The sequence below is a fragment of the Pseudomassariella vexata genome (genome assembly GCF_002105095.1).
Source record: "Pseudomassariella vexata strain CBS 129021 chromosome Unknown BCR38scaffold_6, whole genome shotgun sequence".
Taxonomy (NCBI): Eukaryota; Fungi; Ascomycota; class Sordariomycetes; order Amphisphaeriales; family Pseudomassariaceae; genus Pseudomassariella; species Pseudomassariella vexata.
In genome coordinates this window covers 2223640-2235259 of record NW_024467961.1, presented here as the reverse complement: position 1 = coordinate 2235259, position 11620 = coordinate 2223640, and the positions used below count along the sequence as shown (strand labels likewise).

At 50.7% G+C, this 11620-nt stretch overlaps 4 protein-coding genes across 4 annotated transcripts; 3 read left to right on the top strand and 1 right to left on the bottom strand.

The window, feature by feature from the left end:
* Positions 1-1092: 1092 nt before the first annotated feature.
* On the bottom strand, positions 1093-2073 carry BCR38DRAFT_457575 (60S ribosomal protein l10; the record flags this gene model as incomplete). Its single annotated transcript, XM_040862057.1, has 3 exons — positions 1093-1325; positions 1382-1766; positions 2029-2073. 3 exons carry the CDS (start codon positions 2071-2073, stop codon positions 1093-1095), a joined length of 663 nt encoding a protein of 220 aa, XP_040716562.1.
* A 212-nt stretch (positions 2074-2285) lies between these two features.
* On the top strand, positions 2286-3609 carry BCR38DRAFT_432704 (50S ribosomal protein L30e-like protein). Its single transcript, XM_040860202.1, has 4 exons — positions 2286-2538; positions 2596-2649; positions 2813-2913; positions 3189-3609. The coding sequence occupies exons 1-4, from the start codon at positions 2463-2465 to the stop codon at positions 3285-3287; spliced, it is 330 nt and encodes a 109-aa protein (XP_040716561.1). The 5' UTR covers positions 2286-2462; the 3' UTR covers positions 3288-3609.
* Positions 3610-3925: 316 nt separating this feature from the next.
* BCR38DRAFT_432703 (uncharacterized protein) lies at positions 3926-4413 on the top strand. Its single transcript, XM_040860201.1, has one exon. The coding sequence runs from the start codon at positions 4126-4128 to the stop codon at positions 4330-4332; it is 207 nt and encodes a 68-aa protein (XP_040716560.1). The 5' UTR covers positions 3926-4125; the 3' UTR covers positions 4333-4413.
* A 993-nt stretch (positions 4414-5406) lies between these two features.
* Positions 5407-7420, top strand: BCR38DRAFT_484832 (uncharacterized protein; the record flags this gene model as incomplete). Its single annotated transcript, XM_040863795.1, has 3 exons — positions 5407-6025; positions 6091-7166; positions 7199-7420. 3 exons carry the CDS (start codon positions 5407-5409, stop codon positions 7418-7420), a joined length of 1917 nt encoding a protein of 638 aa, XP_040716559.1.
* Positions 7421-11620: the final 4200 nt, after the last annotated feature.

Genomic DNA, 11620 nt, shown 5'->3' with positions numbered 1-11620 from the left:
CCAATGACAGGGACAAGTCAGGTGTCCGATAACTAGGAGGGCCTGACTGTTGATGATCGCGTGTACTCGGACCTCCTCCCCACTGGGCCCACCACTAGACTGCTTCGTTGGCGCTGGCTACAAACGTCTGGAAGCGGGTGATATGCACCTGCAACCTGCAAGTCGACCTGTCAAAGAGCCTGTTGTGGCTTTTCTCGCAAGCAATTATATCAGACTCGAAGACACTTTCGAGAAATGAGGGAAATAACTGATAAGTTTTTGACAGAACTTTGGTAGATAGCCACTGACACCGAGTTACGACACTTGTCTTCTCCTCTGTGCGTGCCGTCATCATCCCACTTAAGGATTGTCTCATGAACCCTGATAGACTGGAACCCCGCTATCCTGCGTTGTCTGACTATGACAGCTCGGTTTGGTGGGCGGGGACGTCAAAACGTCTGCACCTGCAGCCAACGAGTTCGAGTTATCGCGCCCGTCGCGCCAAAGCTTCTAGGGGTCATTCCAGGTGCACTGGCAACGCTTCCAATTAAACAAAGCAAAATAAAGCCGGAATCGCAGAAGCTGATAGCGGTAACCATCCAGGCTCGGTCCGAATCCGGGCACCTCGAATGATAACGTCGAAGATATCATATGTCTTTCAGTGGCTTCGTTGTCGTCAGTTCACCTCACCGCTGAGTAGAGCGTTGCCAAGAAAGAATGATTAGCGTATGAACTATGGCCCGTTTGTATTGTGCATCTAGCCTCAACTTAGCACATCATGGTCCGCCTTATGTGTGTATTCGTATTCTCTATTTCGTTGGTGCTGCTTGCTTACCATCAGGTCTAGTTTCTTCGAGCTGCAGGAAAATGTTACACTTTTGAAACCAACTGGTCAGTATAAATGAGCCATGGATACTTTTCGTAGACGTAGAGCTTCTTTGATTATTAGCATCGTATGGCATTTCCAGGACCGAACGATGATTTGATTGGTGCAAGTGCAATATCCTCAATTGACTGCCAGTTACAAAGATGGCAATGCTATGTGCAGTGCTATGGAGCCGATTAAACGCCAGTACCTTTCCCATTGCTTCTCATCATGACGACACACTGCCTCTAAGCCTCAGTGAACGCATCAGGGAATCGCTTCATGTTATCAGCGAGTTTGCCATGGTTGGTCAGGAACTGAACGTAAGCGCCATCAACCTTGACGCGGCCCCCAGCCTTCGCCTCTAGGTACTCTTCACGGCGCAAAGGGGTGAAGCCCCAGTTCTTGGAGATGATGATCTTTTGGCGACCGGGGAACTTGTACTGAGATCGTCGAAGAGCCTCGAGAGCGATGGCGCGGTCTGGAGAAGAATGGTTAGCGTCGACGTGACCATATTGGATTATTCACCAAACGTACTAGAGTCGCGAGTTCGCACGCTGAACAGGATCTGGCCGATGTTGACACGGGCAACGGTTCCATTGGGCTTGCCCCAGGCACCACGCATACCCGTCTGCAGTCTATCGGCACCGGCGCAAGACAACATCTTGTTGATACGGACAACGTGGAAGGGGTGAGCGCGAACGCGCAAGTGGAAGCCTTCCTTTCCGGCGAACTTGACGAGGTACTTGTTGGCGCAAATACGGGCGGCCTCGAGAGCCTCGGAACTCAGCTGCTCATACTCGTTGGAGACAAGGTGGATGCAGAGAGGGAAGTCATCGACGGTAGCCTTCTTGCGGCCGAGATCGAAGATGCGGATCTTGGGGTCGGGGACACCACGGTTGAAGCGCGACTTGGGATACGGCTAGATTACATCGTATTAGTCCAAATCCATCCGTTTCCATGCCAAGTCTACATCTCAATCATTCTCAAATCGGCGCACCCGATTGAACAGGAGTGGCGTCACCAGGTTTCTCACTCGACAGCGATGTGATCATTTTGCTGCCAAGGATTCCTCCGATGCCTGCTGCTGCTTATTTTGTGCGTTATGTTGCCGAATAAACGATGGATCCAAGCGGTTCTCGACGCTGGAACCTTTTCCCCTTGAGGTAAACATGTGTGCTCACCTTGTTCTTGCAGTATCGGTAGCATCGGGCGGGACGGCGAGCCATCTTGATGGTATTTCACTGATTTGGCCGGTAACGGGTGTCGAGGGTAGATGTGGAGGATGAAGATGATGTCGTCAGGCGAAGGCACCTCTTTGAAGTCTGCTCGAATTTGCCGCCGCCAGGGTTGATTTCAAAGCAGTAGCAGCAATCGGGCGAATTTGGGTGGCGGGTAAATGATTGGTCTGTTAGCCGGGGGAATAGTGGGTCGTTAGGGCTCTTCGCGCCTTCCAGCGATGTGTGGCTAGGAAATTCGGCTTTTCAAGCTCGGCCGCCGAGAAAAGTTCGGGAAAGTCAGTCGGATTGCACCAGCTCAAATTCTCATTCCTTCCTCCAACCTGACAACGACAACCCCCCATCCCAACACCCAGAGTCAACCGGCACCACCAGACACAATGGCACCCAAGAAGAACAAGAAGGATGCGAACTCGCTCAACTCCAGGCTCGCCCTGGTCATGAAGAGTGGAAAGGGTACGTCGAAGGTCAACTCGCGCTTAACGAGCATGACAGCTAACAGCAGTATTACAGTCACCATTGGCTACAAGTCCACCCTCAAGAGTCTGCGATCCGGCAAGGCCAAGTGTTCGTTGCCCTCTTCTGCTACATATCCCATTTCGCCCATGCCTGCTTGGCTTGTCCAAGGGAGTACAGTTGTCTCGCAGGATCCCCGCGCAATAGCTATGCTCCCAAGGGAAAACATAATATTTCAATTTATGCAGTTGCATTTCGACTAATAACTGTATAGTGGTTATCATTGCAGGAAACACTCCGCCATTGCGCAAGAGTGAGCTGGAGTACTACAGCATGTTGTCCAAGGTCGCAGTCCACCATTTCTCGGGCACCAACGTAAGTCGATATCAGGTTTCCTTTGCAAATGTTTAAGAGACTTGACCCATCTACCCTTTCAACAATGTTCCTTCAAGCTGAGGGCCTTCGATTGGTCTTTTCCTTGATACTATATGGCCATCGATATGTTTGGCTCTGAGTAGTCTGGCCACATGGCCCTACCTGGGGGTTACCTTGCTACTGGCCGGCCTCGTGCTAGCTACCCCTACCCCGCGAAAAAGTCTTTGCAGACTTTGGAGGGTAGTAAACATTTGCTTACGTATTTTCACGCGCAGATCGAACTTGGTACAAGTCTGGGAAAGCTGTTTCGCTGTTCTACCATGGCCGTCCTTGACGCTGGTGACTCCGACATCCTTTCCGACCAGCAGTCGTAGAGAGAGCACCCTGGTATGTCAACGGATGGCGTTGCGGTTTCTGGTCTGAGGTAAAATGGACATGCTTCGTCGTTCTGCCGGTTTACGCGATTTGAGCAGACTTGTGCGTTGCAGCAAGGAAGGTCTTTACGTCAGTCATGACTGGGAAATATCATGGCCATTCGCAGATAGGGACAATCTAGTACCCGCACTTTACTAGGCGTTGGCTGAATGAAACATACGTGATACCCAATGGAAGTTGTTTTTTTTCAGCGAGACGAATCCTTTTGACGCTACTGCTTGCGAAAGTGAATTAGAATGTAGATCAATTGCCATGGACCACTGCTTTGCAATAAGATTTCGGTATTACTACCAGCAACTGCCTACTTTGCTCTAGAACAGCCCAGTAGATATTTCGTGCCACTGCATTCGTCGAAAATTTTATATTCTTCGACACCGTAGTAGGTTGTAATCGTTCGTCCAGTACTCATCAATCACTGGTGTATTTGGTGGTCATGTTGAGTACAATGAAATACGAATATGCAGATGCCGGGCACCCTGCCAACAATCATGGCCCAGTAGGCTTACTATATGTAATCAATCATCTAGGTTATATTTGCATCATGAAGCTACACCTAGCCTAGAAGTTTGGGTTTGGCGTGGGCTGTGCAAGTATACAATCATACCTAGCTATAGATCACTCGAGAGCGAATTGCTCGGATTTCTACAAAGCTCAGCCTTATATTATGAGACAATCCAAAGTTTTTTTTTAATAGCACTGATACATGAGTCGGTCTCTGTGGTATTATAAAGCTATAGAAGTCCCAGTCAGTATGTAGTGTTCACCAGACATCGCAGTATGCGATGGAAGCAACCTCATGTTGACACCAGCAGGGTCAACAGGGCAACCGAGACCGAGTCTGACCGCTTTCAGAATTCGAATGGTATTCATTCCATAACATCCAGAGCGGATCGTCCAATTGAGCCAATTTTAATGAAGAAACCTCTGGGAAATGAACCAACGGTTGAAAAAAAAACATTGGCGTGGATTTGTCGAGTTGCATAAACGTCGAGATTGCCGTAATCAGAAATGGCGGGTTGCTCCGGACTCGATGCAGCGAATTGAATTCGCTAGCTTTGACCGATTGGCAATTGCTGAAGAAACTAACTCGGAAACGTGTAACAAGTCTGCAAAGGCAATGGTCTTGAAGCACAAACGAGTGTGACTAGTGATCTCTAGGCATGTGCTTGCATGGGTGTCTCAGTAAACCTCGATTCTGCGTCAAATTACTATCCAGGTACTATGCAGTATTATTGTGACGCGAGACTGGGATATAGCGAATACGTTCCAGGATCTGGCAGTGCATTACGAAAGTGGCCCAGCTTCAGGAGATGGTCGACAGGAATTCTCCAGCAGAGCGGGTTTACTTATAATAGATTGCATCGTCGTTGTCGACTCTCAAGAGTTGCCGACTGTCGAGTGTCCTCGAAAACAAGACAGCCGCTTCTTGCAGTACCGGATTGTTGTGTCACGGCAACGGAAGCTAGCCACAATCAGCAGCTCATCGGCAATTCCATTGTTGCTCGCGTCTCGGTGCTTTTAATCAGCCCAAACCAACTGCGCCCCGCGTTCCCACATTGCGCCTGGAAAGGATAGTCGGTCTTCGTCTTGTGGCGAAGGGCTTGGATAAGTATTCAGTTGCACCTATTTTAGGCCGCCGGTCACAGTTTCCGAAGGTCATCGGGCTGAATTATCAAGCGCAGCTAAACTCGAATAAACTCGACTCACTCGAGGACAGTTGCATTGTGTAGTCAGTCTGTCAAGTTTGGTGCCATCGGAGGTCGAGCCACCTGGCAGTACATACACAAAAATAGCAAAGCAACGGCCCACGTCTACCTGACTGGACAGCAGCGACTTAGGCACGGGTAAATCGTCGAATCGCGGGCAAGACCGACCTGACGTCCATCCGGCCAAGCTAGAGTATTTTACATTCTTCTCAAACACTACAGCAGCCAACAGCCCGCAGCCAATAGTCAACAGTCAACTACCGGTCGCACTATATACATAATTTGTTTTGCATTTGGCAGGGCTCATCAACAGCAGCACCATTATTACGCTCATTTTGGTCCTTGTTCCGCCATGTCCGCTGCAACTAAGAAACCACCAGCGGCGGGGGTTGGCCGGCTGTCGGACAGTAACTCAACGACACCGCCTCCACGACAAGCACGATCTTCGACACCGACCACGAGCGCAACTAGCACGCTCAACAGCACCCCGACGAGGACTCGGTCCACCAGAGGCGTCACTCCCGTTTCGGCGCGCGCTGCCGCTCACCAAAGAGGCCCTTCGGCTTTGGGCAACATGATGGGTGCAGACGAGACAGCGCGTGCTGAGACAGTTGCACTCATTGACGACTTGAAGGCAAGGCTAGAAAAGGCAGATTCAGCGTCGGAGCAGTACAGGAAGCAAGCCGAGGTCCTACAGTCAAGGTTCGATGACGCCTTGAAAGAGCAAGCCAAGCTGGAAGAGCGGGTGCACGAGGGCGAAGAGCAAATTGAGACACTTCGAAATGAAAAGCGGGAGGCCGCCAGGCAGATTCGGGAGATGGAGACCATCTACGAGGCCGAGCGAAGCTCGATGCTCAAAGAGAAGGAAGAAATGTCTAACCGGGAAGAGGAAATGCAAGCCGTCATCAACCGACTGAAGGAAACGTTGAATCAGAGGAACGCAGACGATGAGTATCGGCCAACAAGACAATGTAAGTGCTCCGTACACAGCTGCATCAAACAACCTCACCCAGACCCGACTGACATTGATGCACAGCGAGCAACTCGTCCCCGAGTGTCGACAACGGAAGCTTTGCCCCGCCATCATCGATAAACCGCAGCGACTCGAGGAACAATTCGAAGTTACTGCTCCAGAAAGACAAGTTGATCGAGTCTCTGCGTCTGGAACTAGCCGAGGCGCAGATCAAGCTGGTCGAGTCGGAGAACCAAGGCGGCGGCCGCCTGCATGAAGTGGAGCGCCTGCTGATGGAGGCCCGTATGGCTAATGCTCGTCTCATGGAGGACAACGAGTCGTACCAACTACTGCTGCAGGAAAAGACGCTGCACGGCGACTTTGGCAAGGGCGACTTTAGCTACATGGGCGTTTCTGCCAACCAGGATGCCCTCAACGCCCTCGAAGGCCGTCCCAGCTCAGGTGATGAGGAGGCGGACGCTGCCGTTGCCGTTGGTGCCAGCCTAGCCGATGAGCTAGGCGACGACACAGCCGACGAGAGCGCCATTTCACATGTGGATGACTCGGACCACCAACGTCGCCTGGAAGGAGAGTTGCGTGCCCTAAAAGACCAAAACAAGGCGTTGACACTTTACATCAACAAGATCATCGAGCGGCTGCTACAGCACCAGGAATTTGAGCACATTTTGGACCAGTCCTCCGACTTCAAGCCCGGTGCCAATGTCAACAAGGACCTGCCCCCGCCGCCGGCAGACAAGCAAGCACCCGGTGCTACTCTGCTGCAGCGCGCCAAGTCCATCGCCACCGGTGCGAACCCTCCCCCAGCTGGTCGCCCCAAGCCCAGACCCATGTCCTACATGCCCTCGACCAACCCAACCGCCCACAACAACCCCGACACGGCGCCTAGTATTCCCATCGGGCTGGGCCGGACGGCGTCGACACGGCGGGGCGGCCGACCTATGAGCGAGCAGTACTTCGGCCCCGCTGGTGTTGTGAATGCCATGTACAAAGGACCCGACGGTCCTATCTCCCCGACTCTGTCCAACCCACGCCACAGTGCTCAGTTCTTCTCGGGCACCGCGACGCCCCGCCAGACTTCGTCAAGCAATGGCGTGCCCAGCGCCGGCAATTTTCCAGGCATGCGCAGCGAAACCAGCAGCGTAAGCGGCGACAGTGCCGAGGACAGGAATAGTGCCAGCCAGAGCCCCCCCGCACCGTAGCCAGTGGCTACTCGGGCGCCGAGAAGGGTGCCACCTTTGCGGGAAACAAGCCACGGCCGCTCAGACTGGTGCAAGAGCACCCGGAAGCAGTCCAGAACAAGGACAAGCGAGCCAGCTGGTTCGGATGGGCACAGCAGGCACTAACCAAGAAGGAAGACGCCGGCGCGGGTGCCGGCGAATCGATCAAGGAGTAGGGTTTTCTTGTCGGTCAAAGGGTCGCCCAAGCTTGGGTACAGTAACAGCATCGTCCTTGCTCTCAGGAGCTTCGAATAGGGAGGTGTATTTGGAAAAGAAAAAAAAAGACATGCATGGTCTAGTAGCATTGGGCGGTTCGTTTGTTCGAGTTGGCGAATATGCGTAGAATGAAGCATTGGGAGACGACGTAGAGAGGTTTTTTGAGTGAGGTTTCGGTCGGTTGATTGAACCTCGTTTTTCCTTTTCCGATTCCGAACGCCCTTCCAATGACAACATATGAGTATGAAGATTACGATGCCTGCTTGGGAGTCTGGGATACCCTGAACTGAACGCCGACGATTGGACATCACACATGCTGCAACGACTTTTGATACTATTCGCCTAGTTGACTAGGTTTAGTTACTTATATATGTATATGTTTTAGAAATATTGGGGGTTTGGATGAATGGTCTGTTGTGATATGTGCTTAACAAAATGTTGAGAAATGGGTGCAGGCAAAGGGAAGTTGCTGGAGGGTAAAGTACCTAGGTGTTATTTCAAAGACGGTTGGACTCACATCGTTGAACGAACTACGAGGCCCTGTTGTAGAAGAAACAATTTATCCTATGTTGTAAAGCGTCGAAGCGCGGGAATTGAACTTTCCATGTTTCGGTGTTTGTTATCCTCGTCATATACTCATCCTCGTTTGATGTGAAGGAAGTGATACTCAACCTCGAGAATTGAAGCAGCAAAAGCCTGTGATGTACTAGTTTGACAGTCTTGGGCCTTCTGCCTTTCAGAACAGCTAGTTCGGTGAAAGCTGTGGCAATGATGCTACCATTCACTCACATAGCTGCCGCATTGACAATAGACGCGGATACTTGTTCGACACATAATTTACAGTCGTTAGTCACATCTTGTGATGTTACCCGCAGTCAGGGCGACGTGCTGATGCCGTATATGTGGCCGACTTACTCCAACAGTATCGATTCTAGCGTATTAACTACTTGCGTAAGTTAGAAAGAGGTTAAGCCAACTCATCAGCTTTGCACCGCATCAGTGCGCTTAAGCCGGTGACTCAGATCAAGCGACGCTAGACGGTCATAATTTCTTTCCCGAACAGATGTCTCATGTGGGCGATATCTCCAAAGCAAGAGTCGAGCTCAAAGTCAGAATGTGTTATAGTGTGTTGCATTGGATGCTGCCCAGGAATAGGTCAGCAAGTCTTCTAGTATTACACTAGAAGACGGCCAGAAATAGAGTCGGGCTGGGCCTGGTCCCCAATCCTGCATGTTGGCAGCAAATCCCTTCCCTTTGCGATCGTGACTTGCCTCATCATGACAGATTATCCAAAATTTAGAACTTCACAGAACGTCACCATCTGTCAAGGCTGCCTACCAAGTACAATAGAAAATTTGTATGCATCCTTGACAACCAGCCAAACGTCACCAAAAAAAACTTGCCAAGCCTGGATGAAGCCAAGTTTTTGCAGTTATTTACAGTCTGCGTGACTACAAGTGACCCCGTGGGCAACTCCTACGATGCCGACGATCAAGTTTTGTCAATGTTGTGAACCACAAGTAGTGTTATCTTGACGTCCCAAACCATTCCGCCAACGGTGACACATGGCAAATGCCCCCGCGCTAGCAATCTCACACCGGACAGTTGGGAACTGGAGGTCCACCTAGTTTGCAGAATGTATGCAACTCTCTTTGACTACGAACTGAGTTGGCATTGACCGGTTTGTGCGAAAAAAAAAAAAGGGTGGGATGGCATGTTTTCTGATATGGTCCCAGTCCAGTCACAGATGGATCCCGACGGACTCTTTCCATGTTCTGATGCAACGCCGGCCTATCGGCATCGCGGGTTCCTGCGCAGATGACCACCCCCAACAACTTGGGTTTCCCGCTTGTCGTTTGTCGTCCGTCGTCCGTCGCCTGCCCGTCACCTTTAGAAATGTCAGGCCTAGGCGTTTGGTTCGACAAGAATGGGCGAATCCGGTTTGTCACCCCTTCTTTCGAGTTTAGTTGCTCAAGTCAGCCGTCAGACGATGTAGGCCAACTTGGAGAATTGGGACATGGTACCAACGAAGTCCGGATCCTCCCGCTGCCATTGCTTATCATTTGCATTTGTGAAAATATCGCCAAGATCCCGCTCTGCTGCTCCTATGAAGCCGCAAGTCCCAAGGCCTAGGCCATCAAATAGTGACTAATACTTGCTGTGTTAAGTGGACCTGTAAGCATCTACATGAACCCTACATCTGAACCTGGGCAGGCCGTGGGGGAGAATAACAGAACTTTCTCTTTGTACTAAGAGTGATATTGAAGATAAGCAACCGGTCACAAGCATCGGAGGCACAGGCAGATGGCACGATGGTTAGCTTGGGGTAGAAGAGATATGCAGCCCATTCCAAACGAGTCGTCCAAATGAACAGACTTACCTACTACGGTAGACAGGTCAAATTCGTCAGGCGAATGCTGCGTTGAAAGGGGCAGATATCGTGTGCGTGCCACGTCGTCCACTTGTCCATTTCTGAGAGGCCCAAAAATCCAACCAAGGTCGCAATAGGCTAGTACAGCTTCCCGCTTCCCGCTTCTCATCTGACAGTCGTGCTGGTAGCACAGGCGGTGCCCGCAGCTATTTCCATCCGACTGCTGCATGTTTCATTGGCATCAGCCGTTTTAGGAACCATACCATCCTTCGGTAAGACGAGAAAGGACAACTCTCGGCCTTTTTGCATTGGCGAGGACGATGATGCCTCGCACCACCCGGCATCTTCGGTGTAGAACGGTAACGGTGGTGCATTAACCCAAAGTAAGAGACAATATACATACAAGCTATCGCAAAATTCACCCCACGGTTGCTCAAGTGATGAGAAAGCGGTATGCTGCCACGCAGCGCTGCGCTGCAAGACGATGCCTGACATCGCATAAACAATCAAGTGGGGAGAACCCAGCAACCCAGGATGAAGAAGCCAGTAGAAGCCGGATAGAACAACGGTAAGCGGTTCGGGGATCCAGGGAAGTGGGGAGAGTAAAGTTCCAAGCTCTTTGGAGCAAAGAGTCCGCTGGCGAGAAACTTGCGGTCAGTGAGGAGATACTTACAGAATACTTTATCTATCTGTTGTTGTCGCAGGTCCGATGTGTATTCTTAAGTAGCGCTAGGCCAAACAAAGGTACTGGGTTTTGTTGTGAAAACAAACCTCCCTGATCGTGATGGAGCACTGTACAAAAAGTATACCTATTAGTTGAATTTACACACCGCATATCGACAGTATAGCATTACGGAGATGTGATAACTAGCGGATTCAAGAAGAGCCACAATACCGAGCCGTTTTGTAAATATCAAAACAGTTCCTCAGGCAATATTACGATCGAAAGACGGCTGCAGAGGATTGTGTCAACGGTAGTAGAGGATCACAGCTTGGCATTGAAGGCTCCTACAGAGCTCTTCTGTCAGAAACAGTTGGTAGCAACAGAAGTTCAGAATATTATAACGACATCTGGAATAAAGCCAACTGGCAAGACAATCGTAGTTTCTGTTCCACAGCTGCCTCTGTGTGGCACCCCAGAAGCTCGTGAAGAATACCATGAGATGCCCAGTGTCTGGACTAAAACAGAAAGTCGGGAATATCCTTGAGAACAATGGTTTCGATACCACAAGACTTTCCCTCCGAAGCCATTTGGCACGATGAGATAGTCTTGTCAATATGTGCAAGTAAGACGCGCCTTTGCCCCGAGCAGTACCATGAGGTACCATTACAGTACGCTACTTCAGAGAGTCCCAACGCAAAAGGCATTGCTACCTTACTCACATGATCGCCAGCTCATCACTATGCGTGTGCCGTGGGTCGCGGGCTACAGTCCACATCCTTGATATATGACGCCGTGGGTTGATTGACCTTGCATTTACTGCGTGTGTTCGCATACGGATCGATTAGTGCTCTTGAGTAAACTGAATGAGGAGGACTTCGTCTCGCTATACACTTGCTTCTTGCAAGGTGCCAAATCGGGGAAGAAACAGAAACGGAATCCGTGATAAAATACATCCGTGGACTTGACGGGGGAAGTTTGGGGGGGAAATCAATCCCGACGCAAATCCTGAGTTTCGGTCCATTCTCATGGACCCGAGGACGACCCGAGGACCGGTATACGGTATATATGCCCACAGTGGCTGAGGATGTCGAATCGTTGCAAATCGTATTTTGCCAACCAATCGTA

Bases quoted from the DNA above. Each gene is read 5' to 3' on its own strand.
- BCR38DRAFT_432703 (XM_040860201.1), top strand. From the start codon at position 4,126: ATGCGATGGAAGCAACCTCATGTTGACACCAGCAGGGTCAACAGGGCA.
- BCR38DRAFT_432704 (XM_040860202.1), top strand. From the start codon at position 2,463: ATGGCACCCAAGAAGAACAAGAAGGATGCGAACTCGCTCAACTCCAGG. The intron at 2,539-2,595 runs GTACGTCGAAGG...GCAGTATTACAG, and splicing joins GGTCATGAAGAGTGGAAAGG to TCACCATTGGCTACAAGTCC. The intron at 2,914-3,188 runs GTAAGTCGATAT...TTTCACGCGCAG, and splicing joins ACCATTTCTCGGGCACCAAC to ATCGAACTTGGTACAAGTCT.